Source organism: Scyliorhinus canicula, chromosome 12 (genome assembly GCF_902713615.1).
Source record: "Scyliorhinus canicula chromosome 12, sScyCan1.1, whole genome shotgun sequence".
In the NCBI taxonomy this organism is placed as follows: Eukaryota; Metazoa; Chordata; class Chondrichthyes; order Carcharhiniformes; family Scyliorhinidae; genus Scyliorhinus; species Scyliorhinus canicula.
The window spans coordinates 164,957,187-164,984,607 of NC_052157.1; the positions used below are offsets into that span (position 1 = coordinate 164,957,187).

General features: G+C 52.7%; 1 protein-coding gene across 1 annotated transcript in view; it reads left to right on the plus strand.

The window, feature by feature from the left end:
- The window catches only part of LOC119974367 (integrin alpha-E-like), a 406,093-nt gene that overhangs the window by 195,763 nt on the left and 182,909 nt on the right, over window positions 1–27,421 (plus strand). Inside the window, 2 exon segments of the mRNA XM_038813139.1 lie at window positions 1,745–1,886; window positions 21,139–21,225. Of these exon segments, the coding sequence (XP_038669067.1) occupies window positions 1,745–1,886; window positions 21,139–21,225 (229 nt within the window).

A 27,421-nucleotide genomic window follows, 5' to 3' on the forward strand; every position in this document is an offset into this window, starting at 1 on the left:
TTATTTTTGTGAACATTAGCTCTCTTCTCTCTCCACACATGCTGTCAAACTGCTGAGATTTTCCACTATTATATGTTTTTGATACTTTACTGACCTGTCTCCACTTTTCCATTAGCATGTGGTGATGTGGTGAGCTGGTCACATGGTCAAATCCATATTCCACAACAAATTGTCTGAAATGTTCAGAATTGTGGATTGTTGTCTGAAACTGCTTCATCCATAATATGTATGAAATCAATGCGTTTGAGGCCTTCACCACAACTGCCTTAGTTTTGGTATGGAGTATGCTCATCTCTAATCTGTGGCCATAATAACTGCCAACTGCCAAATAACCAGCTGCCTTAGTTTTGGTATGGAGTATGCTCATCTCTAATCTGTGGCCATAATAGTCAATAATCAATGGCAAACCCTCCCTCTGAAATCAAAGAGATCCATTTCTAGCCTTTGCCAATGTCTACACAGAAATGTTCATGGTAGTAATGATTCTGTAAGTTTTTGACTGTTGATGGCATGTATGGCACATCAAAATAGGTTCTTCGTAAGGTTTTCAAAATTCCAGGCCACCATACAACTGCTGTGCCGGTGCTTTGCATTTTATTGCCCCCAATTGACCACTGTGGAGTTTTTGGAGAATTTTCTCCCAATGCTCAGAATTATTTATCTGTCATTGACGGCTAGAAAATAATCAACGACTGTCAGATGTTTCTGCTACTCATGATAGAGGCTTAACACATGATTGTCTGATATTCTGGTCAGAATCCTCGGCAGCATGTCCTGACCTGACCACTTTCTGCAACTATTAGTTTGATTTCTCAGGTTGGTGGAATATTTGTTATTGTGAAAGAATATGCTTCTATCTCAGAGATGGTCATAGTCTTGTCTTATAGCCTGGTCAACTGTAGCAATCGACAGACTGTCTGTAATTATTTGATATTTTTCCAGGCATGTACTCTGTTGTAGAGTCGTGGTGCATGAGTCTGAGCCAGGAATGCTGTATTCTTTGCGACATCTTTACAATTTCTTTGGAGTTCAGGAGAATTATGTAAGGTTTATGGTCCATCTGAATCCTGAACTGTAAGCCCATTAGATAATTAGAAATTGTTTCACAGGCCTATTTTGCTGCTAGTGCTTCTTTTTCAATTGTTGGGTAACGTTTTTATGTCTCTGTCAGTGATCAAGAGGCATAATGAACAAGTTTATCATAGAATCATATCAGAATCTCTATAGTACGGAAGGAGGCCATTCAGCCCATCGGGTCGGCACCGGCCCTTGAACAGAGCACCCTACTTAAGCCCATGCCTCCACCCTATCCCCACAACCCAGTAACCCTACCTAACCTAAGGGGCAATTTAGCATGGCCAATTCAGCTAACCTGCACATCTTTGGATTGTAGGAGGAAGCCGGAGCACCCAGAGGAAACCCACATAAACACTGAGCGAAAGTGCAAACACCACACAGACAGTCACCCGAGACCAGAATTGAAGCTGAGTACTTGGAGGTGTGAGGCAGCAGTGCTAACCATTGTGCCACTGTATCGCCCTTTCCTGCCATCTTGAGTGACTTGGTAAAACCTGCATTGTGGTCCAGCCAGTTCTCCCTCTGTTTCACAGCAAGTTCACAAAAGTTCTCTTGGGATCTTTATTCTACTATGTAGTTAAGTGACAGATCAAGCAATGAGATAGATCATGTGGACAGGATCATTAGAAATCCAGTAGAATGAACCTCTCATTGTATTTCCATTAAGGTTGGATCAGGATTTACTAAAATGGATGAGTTGAAACTAATTGCTTCTGATCCAGATGAGAAACACATGTTCCAGGTGGATAACTATGCTGCTTTAGATGAACTCCTGGCAAAACTAGAGAAGAATATTGTTGGAATTGAAGGTAAATTCATCCATTACAGTTTTTTTATCTTAAGCTCAATGATTACACTGATAAAATCGCGGTACCTAGTTGACAACAATATAAAGAGGACTATTCACATATGAAGGTGTGCAAGATTATAAGGGGCATGGATAGAGTGGCTAGGGAACAGTTTAGTTGGAGGCCTTAGCAGCCCTTAGTTGGAGGGTCAGTCATGAGGGGACACAGGGTCAATGTGAGGGGCAGGAGGATGTGAGGAAAAGGTTTTTTACCCAGAGGGCGGTGACAGTCTGGAACCCACTACCAGGGATGGTGATAGAGGCAGGTTGCCTCACATCCTTTAAAATCTGGATGAGCACATGGCATGTCTTAACATTCAAGGCTATGGGCAAGGTGCTGGTAAATGTGATTAAGTAGGTGTGTCAGGTGTTTTTCACGTGTTGGTGAAGACTTGATTGGCGGAAGAGCCTCTTCTGCACTGTGTGATTCTGTGGAACATCAATTCAGGCTGGGTATTTTAAAAACCATTCTCTCAGATTACTTTCACATTTGCCGTCCCATGTCGTACCAATTTTCCCATTAGGCTTCCCTGCTAATGATTTTGACATAATTTTAGCATTCAAATGTGCTCAAAATAATCAGCAATCATTTGACATCAAATGTTCTAATTTGGAATGAGTTTTTCATGAAGTCAGCAGTATTTTGCCATCTTTGACATCAAATGCAATTAAAGGCAAATGGTGCTCAAAGGAATCGAGTGTGCTCAAAGATATCAAATACACTTGGAGCAATCAAATATGCTGAAATATAAGGAAATTAATTAGTTAAATAATATCTGTATTTATTTTGTTTTTCATTTAGCCCAAAAATATCTTTCCCCTTTCCATACTTGAGAGCACCATTAGATTCCCATCAGTTCTTAATTAACTTTATTCATTCATTAATTGCCACCCTGGAGCAAAAACATGCAGCATGAAAGTCTCAGCATCCATATTACCTCCATACCAACATCCCTCAACCCCTCCTCCATCTCGCCACTCAGTGTTCCCTGTCGGTTCACTTTCACAGACCCAACCTCCCATTGGTGATCCATGACTCACAACATCAATCACCACCCCACTGCCACCTCAAACCCCCGCTCCAACTCAACTTCCTGAACCCAATCCCAATATTTAATTTCACCTCTTTTGCCATCACTGGTCCACAATAGCTGGAAAACAGGAGCAGACCTCACCTCACTGTCACTTTTGGGTTTGTCCAGCCCTGTAATCTGAGCTCTCTGGTAGGTGGGGATAGAGGGCGAGGGGAGGAGAGAGATAGTGGTGAGAGACATGGAGGAATATCAGTGGGAGAGAAACGAGAGTGAGAGAATGGGCAGCGAGAGGGAAGAGAACAGTTTTAATATGTTTGAAGTTGTAGAAATTCAGAAACAGGAGAACAAACTTTGTGATTGTTTTTGGCGCCAGAATGCTTGAGGTAAGTAACTTTGCTAATTGCAAATGCGTGAGTGGCATGGTTTACGACAATTGATGACAATGATTTTAGTTCGGCTACCTGCAATGTTAAATTATTGCCTTTGAGTGTAATTGGTGCCAAATAGAGCGATCAAGTTTTTACAGCGCGGAAAGAGGCCCTAGGACTCATTGTGTTCACACCGGCCATCAAAAACCCATCTACTCTCATCCCATTGTCCAGCACTCAGCCCGTAACCTTGTGTGCTATGGCATTTCAAATGCTCATCTAAATACTTTTAAACGCTGTGAGGGTTCCCGCTTCTACCATCCTTTCAAGCAGTGAGTTATATCCCCTCAAAACATTCTGCCCCCAACCTTAAATCCTTGGCCCCTCCATTAAGGGATAACATTCCTTCCTATCCAACCTATCTATGCTCACAATTTTATGCACCTCAATCAGGTCTCCCTTCAGTCTTCTCTGCTCCAAGGAAAACAACCTGAGCCTATTTAGTCTCTCTGAAATGCTCCAGCCAAGGAATCATCTTGGTGAATCTCCTCTGCACACTGTCCAGAGCAATCACTTCCTTCCTATAATGTGGTGACCAGAACTGCACACAGTACTTCAGCTGGGGCCTAACCAGTATTTCATAGAGCTCCAGCATAACCTCCCTGTTCTTATTTTCTATGCCTCAGCTGATAAAGATGTGGCGATGCCAGCGTTGGACTGGGGTGAGCACAGTAAGAAGTCTTACAACACCAGGTTAAAGTCCAACAGGTTTGTTTCAAACCCGAGCTTTCGGAGCGCAGCTCCTCCTTTCACCTGAGGAAGGAGCTGCGCTCCGAAAGCTAGCGTTTGAAACAAACCTGTTGGACTTTAACCTGGTGTTGTAAGACTTCTTACTCGGCTAATAAAGACTAGTATCCGTATGCCTTAACCACCTAACCTACCCATCCTGCTGTCTTCAGGCATCTATAGACATGCACACCAAGTACCCTCTGATCTTTTACTACCTTAGAGTCCTACCATTCATTTTATATTCCCTTGCCTTCTTAGGTCTTCCAAAGTGCATTATCTCACACTTTTCAGGGTTAAATTCACCACTGTTCTGCCCATCTGTCCAGCCCGTCTATATCATTCTGTAGTGTAAGGCTTTCCTTCTCACTATTCACCACAGCACCAATTTTTATGCGATCAGCGAACTTACTGATCATGCCTTCTACATTTATATTCCGATCATGAATGTACGCTACAAACAGCAAGAGACCCATTGTGGACCCCTGAAGAACACCACTGGACACAGACTTCCAGACACAAAAACAACCTTTCCCATACTGATCCCTTGGCTCCTGCAGAAAGGTCGGGCAGACGAATGAATGAATTTGGACAGGAGTAGATAATCAGATCGCTCGAGCCTGCTCCATCATTTGATAAGATTTTGATGATCTGATTGTGTCCTTGACCTGCCTGTCTACCAGCCTTAAAAATATTGACTGGCTCCAGCCTCCGCAACTCTCTGGGAAGTGAATTCCACAGCTTAACTACCACTTCAGAGACAGAAAATCTTGAAATCTCTGTCTTCAATGGGAAGCCCAAGGACAGGATTCTCTGTCGGCCAACGTCAGAATCGCGAAACGCGATTGGGCAGAGAATCGTTTTGATGCCGAAATCGTGGCAGAAGCCAGGTTCACCCCAAATCGCAATTCTCCATCACCTCGACAGCAGCGTCAATGTATTCCACTCCACACGCACAGAAAACACCGTTTGCATATCATGAGCGGGTCTGACCCAGTATTCTCCGGGGCCTCTGCGATTCTCCGCCTCCACCGGGGGAATTCCTTACGGTGAGGTTCACTTGTACCTTTAAAAATAGAGGAAAAGCGCCGCGGCTGGTAAGAGAGAGAGAGGAGGTAGGATACGAAGAGGCACGACCGTGGGCTGCCAGTCTGACACTGGCAGGGCTGGTTGGGGTGTGGGGAGGTTCCTCTGCCAGGGCCAAGGGGGGTGATGAGGGTATGGGTCGTGGGGCCAGGGTGACACGTCACAGCACTGGGGGCAGTGCACAGGCATGGACTATTATTGCCGCAACCCACAAGGCAGCCACCTTGCTGCGCATTCTGCTGACCCCCCACCTTGGCCCCTGGTTCTGCAGAGTGACACTGGCCATATGGATGCCATCATCCACCAGCCCCACCCTCTGCAATACGCCCTCCTCTGCTGGCCGCTACCCGCCGGCAGGGCATCACATGGCTAGCCCAAGGGCAACACTCACAGTAGCCCCTACAGGGGTCAGACGGTGGCCACGGGCGGACCGTTGGCATGGGCAGCTCCAGCCGACAGTACTCCTGGCAGCAGGAATGGGTGCCTGGTCCAGAGCTCCCTATGGTGCCAGGCACCAATGGAGTCAGGGGTGCAAGGATCGGTGGGTTACATACAGGGCCATAGTCTGCAATTCTACCTGGGGTCACCATGTAGCCTGTTGGACCTGGTTGGGCACAGGGGTAAGGACCATGTCGGCTTCCACCTGCTACAGACAATGGATCTTGTAATTCAACCAGCAATGACAGCCTTCCTCTGAATCACTGCAGCCCTGGGGAATGCACTGCGGCTGTACAGGCTAGAGCTGCTCGAGGAGGAGGAGGAAGCTGCAGCAGGGGAGCCTGCCCCAGAGGAACAGGAGGCAGCTGGCGAGGATGGTGAGCCGACCACCCAATAGGCTGAGGAGGAGGTGCAAAGGAGGTGCCACATGAGGTCTCGGGTGTACTGGCAGCACCTATCATTCGAGGACCTGCGGACCAGGCATGCCATCGAAGACTGAGCAGGGCAATAGTGCAACATATCTGCCAGATCATGGCGCACCAGACACCGCAGGGGTATGGGGGAGGACACCCACTCAAGGTGACTGTCACCTTGAACTACTACGCAGCGGGGTGGTTGCAGGCGGCGAGTGGAGACCTATCCGGGATCGCACACAGCTTGGTGCACAGGTGCATCTGTACCATCATGGCCGCTCTGTATGCCCAGTTGGCACAATACATCCATTTCAATGTGGACCAAGCCCACCAGGATGCCCCCCTAAGATGCCCCGGGCCCAGGGGGTAATCGATGGGATGCATATTGGCCTTTGGGCACCTGCAGATGATTGGCCAGTCTTCACAAACTAAAAGTGGTTCCACTCGATGAACGTGCAGCTGGTGTATGACCATCAGATGAACATCATACACATGGGCAGTGTGCATGCCCCCTTATCCTGGCACATACAATGGTTCCTTTCCTCTTTGAGGTGTACCCACAGCTGAGGGGGTTGGCTCCTGGGCCAGAGGGGTTATCTGCTGCGGTCAAGGCTAATGACACCGATCCGGAGGCTTACAGACCGAAGCGGAGACCCGTTGCAACGATGCCCATGCAGTGACCAGGAGCGTGATAGAGCGGTGCTTCACCATCCTGAAAATGCGGTTTAGATGCCTGGACCGCTCTGAAGGAGCCCTCCAGTATGGTACTGGGAGGGTCACCCACATGGTGCTGGCCTGCTGTGTCCACCACAACATCGTGCAGCAGAGCGACGACGTGCTGGAGGAGGAGGATGAACGCCAGTCATTGTCCGACGAGGAGGTAAGCAAGGATGGTCAGGACATGGGGCCTGGGTGGGCACGGGAGGCTGCATGCGCCAGGGCAACGCATATGGGACTCTCTGATCGCCCCCAGGTTCACTGACGAGTGGGGATATTGGCCAGGATCAGGATCACCGCATCTCATCCCCACAACACCCCCCTTCATACCCTAATCCCTATCATCAAACTGTGCCCTGCAAACATGCCAAATTAATCGGTGTCTACTTTTCTGGCCTTACGGGCCCTAACACTATGTCTAGGTGGTTCCCCAGATAGTACATCAGGAGTGGAGGCAGCCTGCTGTGATCTCCACCCTGTGAACTGGGACCCCTTGTGGGGCAAGCGGGCCTGAGTGGGCCCGGCTGCTGCTCGTTTGATCCCGGTGGCGTGGTGCCAACCTGTTCTGATCACTGCCCATGTTATATGCCAGGGACAGGAGGGAGTCGGGGGGGGGAGTCCGGGATGTTTTGGTGTTCTGGCACCACCCCTGTGGGAGTCACCATCAGGGGCCCATCACCTCCTCCTCCCCCCTCGGGGTGTCCAGTGGCGCCCAGGATACTCCATGGAATAGGGGTGCGAGCAGAGCTATCCCCTCAGGCTCCCCCGCCACCTGTACCACGTCGGCCAGCACCTTGGCAATGCTGCCAATGCTCTCAGCCATGTCCTGCTGTGACTGGGCAACACTCAGGAGCGCCGTTACAAAGTCCAGGTGGCTCTGACACATGGCTCCCTGTGAGAGGACATCCCTGTCCTGGACCTCAGCTACCGTCTGCACAGAGTGCCTCAGACCTTGGATATGCTGCTCCATGGCCGAAACACTCGCCCCCAAGGCCTCCATCGCTGATGCCACCTGTGCGGTGTTGGCCTGGGTGGCATACGTGGTCGGCAGCACTCCCTGCTCCTGCACGTGGATGGACTCCTCCAACTGCACCTGCAGGTACTTGGGGCGCGATTCTCCCATATGGGGAGAAATCGCAAGGCTGCCGTCAAATCCGGGCGGGTTTGACACCAGCCCCCCCCCTTCCCGACCGGGAACCGATTCTGGTCCCCGGTCGGGGCTAGCATCCCGACGCCGTAAACTCCGGCATCGCGGGCTTAACGAATTTCGTTAAGCCCGCTTGCCAGAGTTAGCGCCGGCTGACGCGTCATATGACGTCAGCCGCGCATGCGCGGATTGGAAGACTCCAACCCGCGCATGCGCGGATGACGTCATCGCGCATTTGCGTGAAACCCGCGCATGCGCGGGCCGGGATGCCCCTCAGCCGCCCCGCGAATGGATACTGCGGGGCGGCGGAAGGACAAAGAGTGCGCGGGCATCGGGCCCGCTGCCCGCGATCAGTGCCCACCGATCGCGGGCCCATGGCACCCTTGGCACGGCCGTGGTACTGCCGTGCCAATCGGTGCCATGGTTTTAAAAATCGACAGTTTACGGGCGTTTTTACGAACGGCCAGACCAGGTGTGTTTGCCGTTCGTAAAAACAGCCGTAAAGGGCTGGGAACTCGGCCCATCCATCAGCTGAGAATCGCTGCCGGCCGTAAAAAAACGGCGGCAGCGATTCGTATCGGGAGTCGGGCATGGGGGGGGGGGGAGAATAGCGTGAGGGCGTCGGAACAGCGTGGCCGTAAAATTTTATGAGCCACGCTATTCTCCGCACCGTCGGGAGTGCGGAGAATCGCGCCCTTGATGCTCGCCGACAACCCCTCATGTAGTCCTTGGCTCTGTGATTGCATCTCCATCATTGATGGGACTGTCCATTCCAGACGTCCGAAACCCACCTGGAAGGCAGCTAGTCCCTGGGGTCGGCCTGCCCTCCGACTGTCTGCCCCCTCGGGAGTTCCTACCTCCACCTGCTGTACTGGATCAGCTGTGTGTTGTGCACCAGATAGTGTCTCAGGAGCCTCTTCGCTGAGTGTCTCTGGGATGGTGGAGGGTGTTGGAGACACTGATGGGAAGTCAGTGTCATCCTTGGACTCGAGCTCAGGGTGTCCTTGGTCTCGGGTCGAACGCTCCCGCCTGTGTCAGTGTCATCGTCGCTGCTCACCTGGGGTCCTGGCTGTGGCTGGGGTTACCAGAAAGGCCCACCCCATTACCCGCAGCTCCTGCAAGACACAAGACAAAACGCAGGATTAAACCACGGGCTGGGGAGTGGGGATGGTGGTGGTGGTAGTGGAGCGGGGGATGTGGGTGTGTGTGGGGTGGTAGTGGGTGTGAGGGTGGTGTGAGGGTGGGGGTGGTGTTGGGGGTGGTGACACATGTGTCACGGGGAACCGCGACTCAGCTGGGTCTCACTTGCTCACCCGATGCTGACCCCCCAGCCCGGAAACTGCCCTTTCCTAGGGCCTGACGACCAGATCCAGGGCCATCTGCTCTGTCGCGGTGAGGGGCTGCAGTCCGGCAGACCCCCTCCAACCTTCTCCCGTTCACGCCACTTTTTGCCAGCCTTCCCCTGGGGGGCGGGGGTTGATGTGGTGGAAACAGTAAATGCACCATGTTAGACAGGTGAACACATTCAGCCCAGCGGGTGGGTAGCTGGTGTCCTAAGTAGCCAGGGCACCCGGCCATGGTGGCTGATATGGGTGCTGGCATGTGATGCAGAGTGGGGATTTGACTGCCCTCTGGGTGGGGAGGGGGTTATGGGTGTATGGTATGGGGGTTGGTGCCAGGGGCACAGTGCTGCCTACTCAGCCAGGCCACCCTGAGGTGGTAATGTAGTTTCTTACGGCACTGCTCACCGATCTGGATGGTGTTGCTCACGGCGCTGACCGCCCCTGCCACCTGCACCCAGGCATGGCGAACAGTGGCAGCTGGCAGATCCCTTCCCGGGCCGGGGTACAGGGTCTCGAGCTTGGCATCCATAAAACAGGGCCACCCTGCTAGCTGCCAGCTTGTTGGCTGGGATAGTGTGGGTGGGGAGTGCAGTGTTTCTCTGCACCTGCAGCTTGTCAGCCTCCTGAGTGTCAATCGGGAAAACGGCGAATGCCGCAATATTTCTCATTGGAATCAATTGTTTTCCACGTGGCGCCAGTGCCAGACCCTCAATGGTTGTTGAATCGGCGGCGGTTTTTCTGTCATAGAAGGAAGAGCACAACGCGGCCGGAGAATCCTGGGATAGCCCCCCAGCCAACCCCTCCGACAGCCTCCGTGCCCCGCAGGATCCCGACAGCCCCACAGGATCCCGACAGCCCCACAGGATCCCGACAGCCCCGCAGGATCCCGACAGCCCCACAGGATCCCGACAGCCCCGCAGGATCCCGACAGCCCCACAGGATCCCGACAGCCCCGCAGGATCCCGACAGCCCCACAGGATCCCGACAGTCCCAGCGGATCCCGACAGCCTCGCGGGATCCCGACAGCCTCGCAGGATCCGGACAGCCTCGCAGGATCCGGACAGCCTCGCAGGATCCTGACAGCCCCGCAGGATTCCGACAGCCCCTGCGGATCCTGACAGCCCCGCAGGATCCCGACAGCCCCACAGGATCCCGACAGCCCCACAGGATCCCGACAGCCCCTGCGGATCCCGACAGCCCCGCAGGATCCCGACAGCCTCGCCGGATCCCGACAGCCCCGCAGGATCCCGACAGCCCCGCAGGATCCCGACAGCCCCGCAGGGTCCCGACAGCCTCGCCGGATCCCGACAGCCTCGCTGGATCCCGACAGCCTCGCCGGATCCGGACAGCCCCGCAGGATCCGGACAGCCTCGCAGGATCCGGACAGCCCCGCAGGATCCCGACAGCCCCGCAGGATCCCGACAGCCTCGCCGGATCCCGACAGCCTCGCAGGATCCCGACAGCCTCGCCGGATCCCGACAGCCTCGCAGGATCCCGACAGCCTCGCTGGATCCCGACAGCCTCGCCGGATCCCGACAGCCTCGCAGGATCCCGACAGCCTCGCTGGATCCCGACAGCCTCGCCGGATCCGGACAGCCTCGCGGGTTCCCGACAGCCTCCGCGCCTCGCAGGATTCACCCAAGTCCTACCAGATGTCAGAGTTGGATCTCTGCCCAAAAGGTGCAGACCAACGGCCTACCTGCCTGGGATCCACTGGCCTCTGTCGATTTTTCGGCCTCCCAAGGGAGGCTGCACCAGGCACCGTTCAACATGGGTCCAGGCGGACCGGTACCCAGGGGGTTCTCCCAGGCAACAGAGACTGGTTGGTCAGGTCAGTGCAGGGTGACTCCCTGATGCTTCCCCATGGAATGTGGCCACCTTGGCACTGCCGAGCTGCCACACTGGCACTGCCAAGGTGATCGGGTGGCACGACCAAGACTGCAGGAGGACTGCCTGGGTGCCCGGGTGCCAGGGCGGCACTGCCAAGGGTCAGGGGCCGAGGGAGGAACCATTGTGCATGAAATTAGGGTGGGAGGGATTTGAAGGGTGGGGGAGTGCAGGGCAGGTAGGTAGGGGCCTCCGGGAGTTTGGGGGGTGATGAATGGGGGACCTGGAAGGGAGGGGCTGCTGTAAGGGAACTTGAGGGGGGGGGGCTGAAGAGGGGGACCCCTAGGGACCTCATAGAGGGGTGTCCTCACTTGGGGGATGTAGGGTAGTGTCCATGTGTGTGTAGGGTGGCATTTCCTATGGGTGGGGGGGTGTAGCTCACTTAGAGATCAGCACACCCTTTCAAAATGGTGGCCCGATCCCTGAGTTCAGCTCCTGAATGCCAAAACAAAGTGTGGGCTAAACTCCCTGGGACCCAAAAAAGGAACAAAGTGTCATTGAAGAGTGGTGGGGAACTCGCCTGCAGAGCTGACGGGAAACTCCCTGAAAAACCCGCCACAAATTAACTTCAAAGCTGTTCTGGAGAATCGCACATTTCATCTCAGGAACGGAGAATTCTGACACATATTTCCAAACTATGTTCCCTAGTTCTAGTCGACTAAAGGAAAACATTCTTTCAGAACCCACCCTGCCAAGACCATCAGGATCTTATGCATTCTTCTGAATTCCAGTGGATACAGGTCAAACTGTTCAATCTTCCCTCATGAGACAACCCTTTCATCCCAGGAAAAAGTCAAGTGAACCTTCTCTGAACTGCTTCTATTGCAGTTATTATCCTTTCCCTCAGCCTCTCCAGTTTCAGGAACCAGTGGTTAATTTCTTAGAAAAATAAACTTCTATTTGGACCCCACACCAAAGACAGCTAATCTTTTAATATATTTTATTTTATAATCTTTTGAATAAACTTTAAGCTGTCAATCAAACTGTAATCTCTTTTTTTTAGGAAATATTTTATTGAAGCATTTGTAATTTTCACGGGTCGATGCACAAAATGGCCCCTAAAATAACAACACACAATAAACCACGTACCCCACTTCTCCCACCCTATCCCCAATTAGCCGTACATTAAATTCCCTGTCCTTATTTAACATTACCATGCCTCCTATTTTCCTCCCCCCCCCTTTTTCCCTTTTTCACCTTACTGCTGACGTTCAGTTTTTGTTAAAGCAATCGATTAACGGCTGCCAACTCTGGGCAAATCCCTGTATTGATCCTCTTAGAGCAATCTTGATTTTCTCCAGTCTGCGAAACTCTACCATATCGCTGATCCACATTCCTAATTTCAGGGGCTCCGAGTTCCTCCATCTCAGCAAGATCCGGGCCAACAGGGAGCAGAAGGCCAGAATATTGGCCTCCCTCCCCCCCTTTGCCCCGGGATCTTCCGACTCCCCAAATATTGCTAATTCTGGACTCGGAGTTACCCTACCTTCCAGGACTTCCGACATTAGGGGCAGCACGGTAGCATGGTGGTTAGCATAAATGCTTCACAGCTCCAGGGTCCCAGGTTCGATTCCCGGCTGGGTCACTGTCTGTGCGGAGTCTGCACGTTCTCCCCGTGTGTGCGTGGGTTTCCTCCGGGTGCTCCGGTTTCCTCCCACAGTCCAAAGATGTGCGGGTTAGGTGGATTGGCCATGATAAATTGCCCGTAGTGTCCTAAAAAGTAAGGGAAGGGGGGGGGGGGGGGGTTGTTGGGTTACGGGTATAGGGTGGATACGTGGGTTTGAGTAGGGTGATCATTGCTCGGCACAACATCGAGGGCCGAAGGGCCTGTTCTGTGCTGTACTGTTCTATGTTCTATGTTCTATAACATCTGCAAATCCCTGCCAGAATTCCCTCAGTTTTAGACATGCCCAAAACATATGAACACGGTTGGCCGGGCTACCCCCACACCGCCCACATCTGTTCTCCGCCTCCTCGAAGAACCAACTCATCGGGGCTACCGTTATGTGGGCCCTGTGGACTACCTTGAACTGAATCAAGCTGAGTCTAGCAAGGGCGAGGATGCATTTACCCTTTTCAAGGCTTTTTTCCACAGTTCAGTTTCCAGCTCCCCTCCCAACTCCTCTTCCCACTTCCTGCACCTCTCTGATAGGGGCCTCTTCCCACTCTAACAATTCCCTGTATATGTCCGAAACCTTCCCACCTCCAACCCGTTTTTTACAGCACTTTATTCTGTTGTCCCCTCGGGTAGGCGAGGGAAGCTTGGGACCTGTCTCCGTACAAAGTCCCGTACTTGAAGATACCGAAACCCGTTCCCACCCAGCAAATCAAACTCCTCCTCTAATGTCTCCAAGGTCGGAAAGCCCCCCTGGATGAATAGATCCCCAAACCTCTCAATCCCTGCCTGCTGCCATACCTTAAAGCCCCCATCCAGCCCCCCCCGGGACAAACCGGTGATTGTCACAGATCGGTGACCACACTGACGCCCCCTCCAGTCTCAAGTGCTGCCTCCATTACCCCCACACCCTCAGGGCTGCCACCACCACAGGACTTGTGGAGTACTGAGCCGGCGAGAACGGCAAGGGCGTCGTCAGTAAAGCCTCCAGACTCGTACCTTTGCAGGATGCTGCCTCCATCCGCTCCTAGACCGACCCCACCCCACTTCCTGACTATCGATAGGTTGACAGCCTAGTTATAGTTAATAAAGCTTGGGAGAGCCAATCCCCCTTCCCCGCGGGCCCGATCCAGGAGTACCCTCTTTACTCTCGGGCTTTAACCCACCCATATAAACCTTGATATCGCCACATTTATACTTCTGAAAAAAGCCTTTGGGAGAAAAATCGGGAGACACTGAAAAAAGAAAAGCAGTCTCGGAAGGACAGTCACCATCACCATCTGAACCCTCCCTGCCAGCGTCAGTGGGAGCATGTCCCATCTACAAAAATCCTTTCTAATTTGATCCACTGCTTTGCCCAAATTTAACTTGTGAAGCTGCTCCCAATCCTTGGCCACTTGACTCCCCAGATACCTAAAACTCTTCCCAACCACTTTAAAAGGCAGCTCCTTCAGCCTCCTTTCCTGCCCCCGTGCCTGAATCACGAACATCTCGCTCTTTCCCATATTTAACTTACAGCCTGTAAGTCGCCCAAATTCTCCTAATACCTCCATGATTTTGGTCATCCTCCCCCACCGGGTCTGTGATATAAAGCAGCAAATCGTCCGCACAGAGAGATCCTGTGTTCCACCCCCCCCCCCCCCCCCCCCCCCCCCCCCCTCTCACTCTTCCCTTCCAGGTATTCGCTGCTCTCAGAGCCATTGCTAAGGGTTCTATGGCCTTGGCAAACAGTAATAGGGAGAGCGGGCATCCCTGCCTTGTCCCCCGACAAAGACTAAAGTATTCTGACCGAACTCGGTTAGTTCTTACATTTGCCACCGGGGCCTGGTACAGTAGCCGGATCCACTCCACAAATCCCTGCCCAAACCCAAACCTGCCTAAAATATCCCATAGATACTCCCACTCCACTCGGTCGAAAGCCTTCTCCGCGTCCATGGCAACTACCACCTCAGCCTCGCGCTCCTCCGCTGGCATCAGAATTACATTAAGAAGTCATCTAATGTTGGGTGTCAGGCGCTTGCCCTTTACAAATCCCGTCTGATTCTCCACAATTATCTCCGGACGCAATCCTCTATTCGAGTGGCCAGGATCTTTGCCAATAATTTGGCATCTACATTCAAGAGGGAGGTTGGCCTGTACGATCCACAACTCTCCGGATCCTTGTCTCGCTTCAGGATGAGAGAGGTTGATGCCTGTGATAACGTTGGGGGGAGTACTCCCAGCTCCTTGGACTCGTTGAAAGCCTTAACCAGGAGCAGCCCGAGTAACCCAGAAAACTTCTTATAAAATTCCACTGAGAATCCATCAGGTCCCGGGGCTTACCCGATTGCATCGCCCCCAGTCCATCTATCCCCTCCCCAAGCCCAATCGGGCCCCCCTGGGCCTCCACCAACTCCTCATTTACCTTCGGGAACTCTAACCTCCCCAGGAATTGATTCATGCCCTCCTCCCCAACTGGGGGTTCCGACTCGTATAGCTGGCTATAAAATTCCTGGAACACTTCATTCACCACCCCCGGGTCCGTCACCGTCTTCCCCCTCAAATCCTTTATTTCCCCTATTTCTCTCGCCACCTCCTGTTCCCTCAGCTGATGTGCCAGCATCCTGCCAGCTTTCTCCCCATGTTCATATATTGCCCCTTTTACCCTCCTCAGCTGACCCTCCGCCTTACCTGTGGAAAGGAGCCCAAACTCCATTTGAAGTCTCTGACGCTCCATCAGGAGCTCCTCATTTGGAGACTCCCAATATCTCCTGTCCACCTGGAAGATTTCTCCTACCAACCTGTCCAGCTCCGATCGCTCAGTTTTATCCCTATGGGCTCGAATCGAAATACATTCTGCTCAAATGGCCTCTTTCAGTGTCTCCCAGACCACCCCAGCTGCAGTCTCTCCCATGTCATTGATCTTTATGTACCCCCGAATGGCCTCTCTCACTCGCTCACAGATCTCCTCATCCGCTAACAGCCCTGTATCTAGTCTCCACTGTGGGCGCTGGGACATTCCCGTGCCTGCCCGTAGGTCTATCCAGTGTGGTGCATGATCTGAGACCACAATTGCTGAGTACTCAGTGTCCTCAACCCCTGGTAGCAGTGTTTTATCTAGCACGAAGAAATCTATCCTGGAGTATGCCTTATGTACACGGGAGTAGAATGAATATTCCCTGCTCCTTGGTCTCAAATCTCCACGTATCCACCCCTCCCATGTTCTCCATGAACACCCGCAGTTCTTTTGCCATTGCTGATAGCTTCCCCGACCTAGTACTCGACCGGTCTAACCTCGGTCCAGGACCGTATTAAAGTCACCCCCCCCCCACCCGCAGCCAGTGCAAGTCAAGGTCTGGGATCTTCCCCAGCACCTTCCTGATAAACGTGACATCATCACAGTTTCGGGCATATTTATTCACCAGCACCACTGCCATTCCCTCTAGCTCCCCGCTAACTATAATAAATCTGCCTCCCGGGTCTACCTCTATCCTCCCCACCTCGAATGTCAGCCTTTTATTAATCAGGATAGCCCCCTCCTTTGTTTTAAAGTCCAGTCCTGAATGAAACACTTGCCCGACCCGTCCCTTCTTTAATCTAATTTGGTCTCCCAGCTTCAAGTGTGTCTCCTGTAACGTAGCCGTGTCTGCTTTTAATTGTCTCAGGTGTGAGAATACACAAGCCCTCTTAACCAGCCCGTTCAGTCCACGAACATTTCATGTAACCAGTCTGGCCGGGGGGCTTGTGCCCCCCTCCCCTGTCGGTCAACCATGACCTTTCCTAGGCCAGCTCCTAGCCCATGTTCTGCACCTCACTTGATCCGCCTCTCGCGTCACTTGATCCGCCCCTCAGCGGCGACCGGCATCTGATAGCCATCTCCAGTCTCCTAACTGTCCCTTATCCGTCAGCAGTATCCCCCCCTCCCACCCCACCCCACTTCATCTTTCCTCAGCTCTCCCCCACTTTGCTCCCGTGAACCACCTATCCAGCTAGTTCAGCATCTCCCACCCTCTGGTGTCAAAAAACCTGCCGACTGCCAGATTCTATCACACCTAGCAATAACACAAGCACTCAACACAGTAACAACAATCCCAAAAAGCAAACAAACCTTCCCCCAACGCGAAGGGAATGAGGCAGACCCCTCCCCCTTTAACCAATTCTTATCCGTCCCATCACCTTCAAACAGAATCAAACACAAAAGAAGAAGCTTCAAGCAGCTTAAGCAAAATTATGCATGCAAGAATCACCCAATTTTCATGCAGAAACTAAAACACCCCATCGCATCTCAAAAGTTCTTCCCTCTGTGATCCAGTACATAAAGTAATAAATCAAAATCAAATTATGCAAGAAGAAAGAAAAACACCAAAATCCTTTTCTTCCCGAACATCGCAACTTAACTCACAGAATTAAAAGACCAAAATTTTAAACAAGATAAAGCAAAACACAGAACCATTTTTCTCTCTTCCCTGCCACTCCATCTCTTCCACAACAGTTAGAATTTAAAAGTTCTTAAGCCAGATTATTGTCTTTCATAAAAGTAGCCACCTCTTCCGGAAAATTAAAGTACAGCTCCCGGTTCTCGTAGGTCACCCAAAGACACGCCGGGTATAACAGTCCGAATTTAATGTCTTTCTCAAACAGGGACGCCTTAACTTTGTTGAAACTTGCTCTCCTCTTTACGAGTTCTGGTCCCCAGTCTTGGTACACCCGGATCTCTGATTCTTCCCACATGTACCGTTTCGTCTGCCTGGCCCACTTCATGACACGCTCCTTGTCGATGAATTGATGTAGCCTCACCACCATGGCCCTCGGGGGCTCACGACCCTGGGGCTTATGTACAAGCAGCCTGTGCACCCGGTCCACCTCCAGCGGCTTGTCAAACACATCGGTCCCGACCATCTCCTGCAACATCTTCCCTACATACACTCCCGCATCTGATCCCTCCTTTCCCTCTAGCAGCCCGATGATTCGGATATTTTGCCTGCGAGACCGGTTCTCCAAGTCTTCCACTTTATCAAGCAGTCATTTTTGTGTGTCCTGCAGTATGCTAATTTCCAAAGACATCGCAGTGGACTCCTCCTCTCGTTCAGTCGCCTGCTCCTGCAACTTTAGAATCTCCTGTCCCTGGGTCGTCATTTTCTCCTCCACCCGGTCAACCACCTCCTTAATCGAGTCTATCGCCTGGGTTATGTCTTCTGCACACTCCTTGCAATGCCAGGCGAACTTCTCATCCAGGTACTCGACCCATTGCTCCATCGACCAGTGAGCTGGCGTGGACACGCTTTGTCTCATAGAACATAGAACATAGAACGATACAGCGCAGTACAGGCCCTTCGGCCCTCGATGTTGCACCGACATGGGAAGTCAAAAACTAAAGGCCATCTAACCTACACTATGCCATTATCATCCATATGCTTATCCAATAAACTTTTAAATGCCCTCAATGTTGGCGAGTTCACTACTGTTGCAGGTAGGGCATTCCACGGCCTCACCACTCTTTGCGTAAAAAACCCACCTCTGACCTCTGTCCTATATCTATTACCCCTCAATTTAAGGCTATGTCCCCTCGTGCTAGCCACCTCCATCCGCGGGAGAAGGCTCTCACTGTCCACCCTATCTAACCCTCTGATCATTTTGTATGCCTCTATTAAGTCACCTCTTAACCTTCTTCTCTCTAACGAAAACAACCTCAAGTCCATCAGCCTTTCCTCATAAGATTTTCCCTCCATACCAGGCAACATCCTGGTAAATCTCCTCTGCACCCGTTCCAAAGCTTCCACGTCCTTCCTATAATGAGGCGACCAGAACTGTACGCAATACTCCAAACGCGGCCGTACCAGAGTTTTGTACAGCTGCAAAATGACAAACAGCAACGGCCCCAGAACAGATCCTTGTGGTACGCCACTCGTAACTGAACTCCATTCTGAACATTTCCCATCAACCACCACCCTCTGTCTTTCAACTAGCCAATTTCTGATCCACATCTCTAAATCACCCTCAATCCCCAGCCTCCGTATTTTCTGCAATAGCCGACCATGGGGAACCTTATCAAACGCTTTACTGAAATCCATATACACCACATCAACTGCTCTACCCTCGTCTACCTGTTCAGTCACCTTCTCAAAGAACTCGATAAGGTTTGTGAGGCATGACCTACCCTTCACAAAACCATGCTGACTATCCCTAATCAGATTATTCCAATCCAGATGATTATAAATTGTATCTCTTATAATCCTCTCCAAGACTTTACCCACAACAGACGTGAGGCTCACCGGCCTATAGTTACCGGGGTCATCTCTACTCCCCTTCTTGAACAAAGGGACCACATTTGCTATCCTCCAGTTCTCTGGCACTATTCCTGTAGCCAATGATGACATAAAAATCAAAGTCAAAGGCTCAGCAATCTCTTCCCTGGCTTCCCAGAGAATCCTAGGATAAATCCCATCAGGCCCCGGGGACTTATCTATTTCACCTTGTCCAGAATTGCCAACATTTCTCCCCTACGCACCTCTATTCTAATACCCTGGGGCTCAGCATTCTCCTCCACAACATTATCTTTTTCCTGAGTGAATACTGACGAAAAGTATTCATTTAGTATCTCGCTTATCTCCTCAGCCTCCACACACAACTTCCCACCACTGTCCTTGACTGGCCCTACTCTTACCCTAGTCATTCTTTTATTCCTGACATACCTATAGAAAGCTTTTGGGTTTTCCTTGATCCTACCTGCCAAAGACTTCTCATGTCCCCTCCTTGCTTGTCTTAGCTCTCTCTTTAGATCCTTCCTCGCTTCCTTGTAACTATCAACTATCAAGGTCACGTTACCATTGAGCTCGATGACTGACTCTTGCTTTCACTCATCTTTTGGTTTCTCCTTTTTGGACTCTTATTTGGACACGATTCCATAAATTGAGGGTCACCTCCTTTTTCTCTCCCTTTGATCAACTTATGTTGAGAAATTTTCTGCAAAATCCGGCTGAAACACCATTAAAAATAACACTAAGGGCGAGAGCTGCTGAATGTGCGACCGCTTACTCCCTGGCCGCCACAGGGAGTCAGCAAACTGGAATCTCAGCTAATTGTAGTTTTGGCAATTAACCAAACATAGACAACCAGCTGATGTTTACCCTATACCCAGGGGCTGTTCTTGTTCTGTACTGTTCTTTGTATGGTCTAACCAGGGCTTTTCATAGCTGTGGCATAACACCTGTCCACTTGTAATCTGGCCTTTTCAATAGAAAAGTCACCATTTCATTGGATATTTTGATTATTTCCTGTACCAGTTTCAATAGTTATTTGTTGATATTTCCTTGGGGAAATATCAACAAATAACTATTGAAACTGGTAGAACAGATATTTTTAATTCTCACTGACGCCTTCAGTCTGTTTTTGTTTAATTTTGCAGGGGCTGAGGATTTAAATAACTTCATTACAGTTGTACAGACCTATTCTGCCCTTCAAGAGCCTTTACATCTACTCCATAAATTTGTGACTCCCACACTAAATTCTGTCACTTTCAGAAACCAAAATTGAATCTGTTTGAACTCAGCGCTGAGATCAAACTTCCCTCATGTGCATCTTGCCCATTCCTCTTTCCTCTATCAACAAAAATTGAATCAATTGGAAATGAGGGCTGGACTTACGCAGCCATATCGGATCTGCTAAGTCTCCATGACTCCACGAGTATCTGTACCTGGGAGTCTAGCTCTCATTCTGATAAATCTACACTGCATCCCCTCCAAGGCCAATATATTCTTCCTAAGGTGGTTTCCAGATATTGGTTTAGTTTAGACAGGCATCATGATTGATGCAAGCTTGGAGGGCCAAAGGGCCTGTTCTTGTTCTGTAATGTTCTTTGTACTTTGTATGGTCTAACCAGGGCTTTTCACAGCTGTAGCATAACATCTGCCCACTTGTAATCTGGCCTTTTCAGTATAAAGGCCACCATTTCATTGCATATTTTGATTATTTCCTGTACTTGTTCATGATATTTTCAAGATTTATGTACCTAGACAACTAAGTTTCTTTGGATCTCCACTGTTTCTAGATTTTCACAATTTACAAAGTATCCTGTATTAGCCTTTCAGGGTCCAAAGTAGAGTACTTCACATTTGTCCAGATTGAAATCCATTTGCACAGCTTTGCACATTCAGTTAATCCATTAATATCTCTGTAATTTTATACTTCCATCTACACCACGTACAGGTGAGTTTTGGGAAGGTTACACCATCTTCAGGAGTTGGAAACTGGGAGATCCTCAGCAGATATTCAGCTCTAATGAATAATTGTTTCTCCTAATGAATGATGCTTTCCAGGTCTTATGTGGTTTGTTAAATCATTATTTGCTGATTATAATCACTGTCATTATTTTATATGATCTATTTATTCATTAATTCTCCAGGTACCCAGGGCACAAACATTAGTGCATTTCAGATGGAGCTGGCCCAAGCTGGATTCAGTGCGCAATACTCGGCTGATGTGAGATTTTGTTAATTTTTTATTCAATCTCTGACTAATAATTTATTTTAGAAAGATATATGGCTTCCATAATATATTTTATTTATAAACATGGAAGAGTACAAGAATGAGAATCCCTGCTGTCCACTGGAGCTTTTAATCACCCATTCTCACAAATGTCTGCAATTTTTCCCACATTTTCTTTTTCACTCTCTGCACTAAGGCAATCTGGTCTGCAAATTTATGCACACAAAACTTCCCTCAGGCTTGAGCTTGTGTTTCCTAGTCCAAACTGTGACTAGTTCAAACATATTGGCCGCGATTCTCCGAAACGGAGAGAAACAGCCGACGGCGAAGTGAAACCCGGAGTGTTTCACTCCGGCGTCGGAGGCCGCTCCTCGCCCCCTATTCTCCCCTTCCCCGGGGGGCTAGGAGCGGCGGTGCGCGAATCTCGGACGCCGGGCCTTGACGCTTGCGTCAAAGTGGCGCAGCGAGAATGACGCGGCCGGCGGCACCTAAGTGACGTCAGCTGCGCATGCGCAGGTTGGCCGACGGCAACCCGCACATGCAAGGTTGCCGTCTTCCCCTCTGCTGCCCCGCAAGACATGGCGGCTTGATATTGCGGGGCGGCGGAGGGAAAAGAGTGCGTCTCTTAGAGACACTGGCCCGATGATCGGTCGGCACCGAACGCGGGCCAGTCACCTCATGAGCACACCCGTGGTGCTCGATCCTCCCTCCGCCCCCCCACAGGCCCCACACTTACCTGTCGCGCGCTGTTCACGCCAGCAGCGACCAGGTGTGGTTGGCGCAGGCGTGAACCGGTTGGGTTCGTCAGGCCGCTCGGCCCATCCGGGCCGGAGAATCGCCGGTCGCCGTGAAAAACGGTGAACGCCAATTCTCCGAGCGGCGTGTCGCAAAACGCGACATGCCATTTTGGGGGGTGGGGGTGGGAGAATCGCGAGGGTTGCCAGGGCGGCGTGGCGTGATTCGCCCGGCCCTCCCGCGATTCTCCCACCCGGCGTCGGGAGCGGAGAATCGCGGCTATTGTTCTTGTGTAACATAATTGACAGATATTTAGTTTCTTGCATCTCGGCAGCACTGTACAAAAGACAAGTGGGCTGGATTCTCCGATTCTGAGGCTATGTCTTCACGCCGGCGTGGAAACGGTGGCGTTTTACGACTGAAGATTCAGCGTAAAATGGCCACCGATCCTCCATTTTGCTGGGGGCTAGCAGCCAGGCAGCGTTGAGCACTCGGCTCTAGCTGCCGATACGGCCCGGAGAATTGCCGGGTCCGCAGCCGCATATACACATGCCGGCGGCTTGCAGTGGCAACATGGTGCCGGCCACTTGCGGGCCCAGCCTGCAAAATAGTGCCCCCCTTCGGTTGGCTCGTGCGCCCTGGACCACCGGCCAACAGTACCCCCAGCCCCTGACAAAGTCCCCCCTTCTCGCGGATCGACTCTCCCCCGATTGTGGCGCCCCTAGAAGGAGCTATCAAGGCTTTTCAAGTGTTGTGGGCTTTCTAAGAAGGCTTAGAAACTTCAAAAAGCAGTATTTTTAAACGAATAGGGCTCAGGAAGCAGATGTAAGGAAATGGAAAGTCTTCCTCGCACGAGGCGCTCCATAAAAAATGGCAGGAGAGGTTCGAGGAGATGGAGAACCGGTCGAGGCGGAAACATCTGCGGATCCTGGGCCATTCCGGAAGGGCTGGAGGGGTCAGACATGGGGGCCTATGTGGTCATCATGCTAAATTCGCTGATGGGAGCTTGGTCCTTTAAGGGGCCCCATAGAATATTGGCAAGAAGACCCAAGCCGAATGAGTCGCCACGGGCGGTGCTGGTGCAGTTCCACCGGTTTGCTGACCGGGAGTGTGTGCTCAGGTGGGCCAAGAAGGAGCGGAGCAGCAGGTGGGAGAATGCGGTGGTGCGGATCTACCAGGACTGGAGTACGGAGGTGGCAAAGAAGAGGGCCGGGTACAATCGGACGAAGGCGGTGCTGCACAGGAAGGGAGTGAAGTTCGGTATGCTGCAGCCGGCACGTTTGTGGGTCACCTACAAGGACCGGCACTATTACTTTGTGGGCCTTTGTGCAGGCTGAGAAGTTGGACTCAAACTGAGGGTTGGGTGCGGGGGTCTGCACATAACTGTTATATTTTGAGGGGGGATTCTCTGTTAATGTTGGTTCTATGTTGGTTCTTTGTTGTTTTCAGGGTGGGTGGGGCTGTTTTCTGCTTGGGTTGGGCTCGAGGAGGGGGGCAGACCTGCAGTGTGGGGGGCTGATGGTGTGAAGGGGGGTGGGGGCCCCGCGAGGGGACCGGGCTGGTAAAGGGAGCTGCTTTAGAGGAGGTAAGGTCGGGCAGGTGAAAAGCGCGGGCTTTTTCCAATGCTGAGGGTTGAAGGGGGCGGGACCGGAGCTGGGAAGCGCGGGCTTTTTCCCGCTTGGAAGCGGGAGGGGGAGGAGGAAAGCCTGCTGGTGGACACTGGGGAGGAGGGGAAGCCCCACGCTGGGAGGGGTCGGAGGAATGGCGGGAGTGGCCGGGGTCAGCAGGAGTCAGCTGACTTTCGGGAGTGCAATGGAGGGAGCAATGTGGCTAGGGGGCATCCTAGCTAAGGGGGGGGGGGGGGGGGGGGGGGGGGGGGGGGGAGGGTTACCGGGTTGTTGCTGGAATGGCCAAGAAGGAGCTGGAGTATGTAGAGAGGGTCGGGATGGGGGTTTGCCGCCGTGGGGAACGGGCTGAGCGGGGGGCACGGGCATGTGGCGGGCTGAGGAAGGGTAATGGCTAGTCCGCGGGGGAGGGGGGCAGGTAGCCCCCTGATCCGGCTGATAACCTGGAATGTGAGGGGACTGAATGGGCCGGTCAAACGGGCCCGCGTGTTTGCGCACCTGAAGGGGCTGAAGGCGGATGTGGCCATGCTTCAGGAGACGCACCTGAGAGTGGCGGATCCGGTTAGATTGAGGAAGGGATGGGTAGGCCAGGTGTTTCATTCGGGGCTGGATGCAAAAAATCGGGGGGAGGCGATCCTGGTGGAGAAGAGGGTGTCGTTTGAGGCGTCGAATGTGGTGGTAAGCGGCAAGCTGCAGGGGGAGCGGGTGGTGCTGGTCAATGTATACGCCCCGAACTGGGACGATGCGGGTTTCATGCGCCGCATGTTGGGCCGGATTCCAGATTTGGAGGCGGGGGGTCTGATAATGGGGGGGGAGGGGGGGGGGGGGGGGGGGGGGGGGATTTTAACACAGTGCTGGATCCGGCACTGGATCGATCCAGATCCAGGACGGGTAGGAGGCCTGCGGCGGCTGAGGTGTTGAGGGGGTTTATGGACCAGATGGGAGGGGTGGATCCATGGAGGTTTGCGAGGCCGAGGGCCAGGGAATTTTCATACTTCTCCCATGTGCATAAGGCCTATTCCCGGATTGATTTTTTCGTTATGAGTAGGGGGCTGATTGCGAGGGTGGAGGATGCTGAGTATTCGGCGATAGCCATTTCTGACTATGCCCCGCACTGGGTGGACCTCGAGCTGGGGGAGGAGAGAGACCAGCGCCCGCTTTGGCGCTTGGAGGTGGGGCTGCTGGCAGACGAGGAGGTGGGCGGGCAGGTTCGAGGATGTATCGAGAGGTACCTGGGGGCCAATGACAATGGGGAGGTCCGAGTGGGGACGGTCTGGGAGGCGCTGAAGGAGGTGGTCAGGTGGGAGTTGATCTCCCTTCGAGCCCACAGGGAGAGGAGAGAGCAGAGAGAGAGGGAGAGACTGGTGGGGGAGATGGTGAGGGTGGACAGGAGATACGCTGAGGCTCCGGAGGAGGGATTGTTGAGGGAGCGGCGTAGTCTCCTGGCTGAGTTCGACTTGTTGATCAGCAGAAAGGCGGAAGCTCAGTGGAGGAAGGCACAGGGAGCGGTGTATGAATATGGGGAGAAGGCGAGCAGGATGCTGGCGCACCAGCTCCGTAAGCGGGATGCGGCCAGGGAGATTGGTGGAGTTAAGGATAGGGGAGAGAATGTGGTGCGAAGGGGGGTAGACATTAATGGGGTCTTCAGGGACTTTTATGAGGAACTGTATCGATCCGAACCCCCAGCGGAGGAGGGGGGGATGGGGTGCTTTTTGGACCGGCTGAGATTCACGAGGGTGGAGGAGGGACAGGTGGAGGGACTGGGGGCGCCGGTTGGGCTGGTAGAGGTGGTCAAAGGGATAGGGAGCATTCAGTCGGGGAAGGCGCCGGGGCCGGATGGGTTCCCGGTCGAATTCTATAAGATGTATGCAGACCTGTTGGTTAGGACCTTCAACGAGGCAAGGGAAGGGGGGCTCTGCCTCCGACGATGTCTTGGGCGCTGATTTCCTTGATCCTTAAGCGGGACAAGGATCCCCTGCAGTGTGGGTCATACAGGCCGATCTCACTCTTAAACGTGGACGCCAAGCTGTTGTCGAAGATTTTAGCCACGAGGATAGAGGACTGTGTTATCCACGAGGATCAAACGGGGTTTGTGAGGGGGAGGCAGCTGAACACTAACATACGGAGGCTCTTGAATGTTATAATGATGCTGGCGGTAGAAGGGGAGGCAGAGATAGTGTTGGCATTGGACGCGGAGAAGGCCTTTGATAGGGTTGAGTGGGGGTACTTGTGGGAGGTGCTGGAAAGGTTTGGGTTTGGGGAGGGGTTTGTCAGGTGGGTGAGGCTGTTATATGAGGCCCTGATGGCGAGCGTGGCCACGAATGGGAGGAGGTCGGAGTATTTTCGGTTATACCGAGGGACGAGACAGGGGTGTCCCTTGTCCCCCCTGCTTTTTGCGCTGGCAATTGAACCCCTGGCCATGGCGCTGAGGGAGTCGGGGGATTGGAGGACGCTGGTGCGGGTGGGGAGGAGCACCGAGTGTCGCTTTATGCGGATGACCTATTGTTGTATGTGGCGGACCCGGTGGGGGGAAATGCCGGAGGTGATGAGGATTCTCAGGGAATTTGGGGATTTCTCAGGGTACAAGCTCAACTTGGGGAAGAGCGAGCTGTTCGTCGTACACCCGGGGGACCAGGAGGGGGGGGGGATTGGTAGGCTCCCACTAAAAAGTGCGGAGAGGAGCTTCAGGTACTTGGGGGTCCAGGTGGCCAGGAGCTGGGGGGCCCTGCATAAGCTTAACCTCACAAGGCTGGTGAAGCAAATGGAGGAGGAGTTTAAGAGGTGGGATATGCTGCCGCTGTCTTTGGCGGGTAGGGTGCAATCAGTCAAGATGGCGGTGCTCCCGAGATTTCTGTTCCTGTTCCAGTGCCTCCCCATCCTTATCCCGAAGGCCTTTTTCAGGCGGGTTAACAGGAGCATTACGGGGTTTGTGTGGGTGCACGGGACCCTGAGGGTGAGAAGGGTGTTCCTGGAGCGGGGCAGGGATAGAGGGGGGCTGGCGCTACCCAACCTCTGTGGGTATTATTGGGCTGCCATTGCAGCGATGGTGCGTAAGTGGGTAATGGACGGGGAAGGGGCAGCTTGGAAGAGGATGGAGATGGCGTCCTGTGTGGGCACGAGCCTGGAGGCGTTGGTAACGGCTCCGCTGCCGCTCCCTCCAACGAGGTATACCACGAGCCCGGTGGTGGCGGCTACCCTCAGAATTTGGGGGCAATGGAGACGGCACAGGGGGGACGTGGGGGCCTCGAAGGGGTCCCCGATACGGGGGAACCACCGGTTTGTCCCGGGGAGAATGGACGGCTGGTTCCTGAGTTGGCACAGGGCAGGTGTTAGGAGGTTGAGGGATATGTTTGTAGACGGGAAGTTTGCGAGCCTGGGTGAGCTGAAAGGGAAGTTCGGGCTCCCCCCGGGGAACACCTTTAGGTACATGCAGGTAAGGGCGTTTGGCAGGCGGCAGGTGGCGGAGTTCCCTCTGTTGCCACCACGGGGGGTCCAGGACAGGGTGCTCTCGGGGGTGTGGGTTGGAGAGGGGAGGATCTTGGCAACGTACCAAGTGATGCAGGAGGTAGACGAGGCCTCGGTGGAGGAGCTGAAGGGTAAATGGAAGGAGGGGCTGGGTGAGGAGATTGAGGAGGGGACGTGGGCGGACGCCCTAGGAAGGGTGAACTCCTCCTCTTTATGTGCAAGGCTTAGCCTCATACAGTTTAAGGTGCTACATAGGGCTCACATGACCGGGACTAGGATGAGCCGGTTCTTTGGGAGCGAGGACAGGTGTATTAGGTGCTCCGGGAGCCCAGCAAACCATGCCCATATGTTCTGGGCATGCCCAGCGCTGGGGGA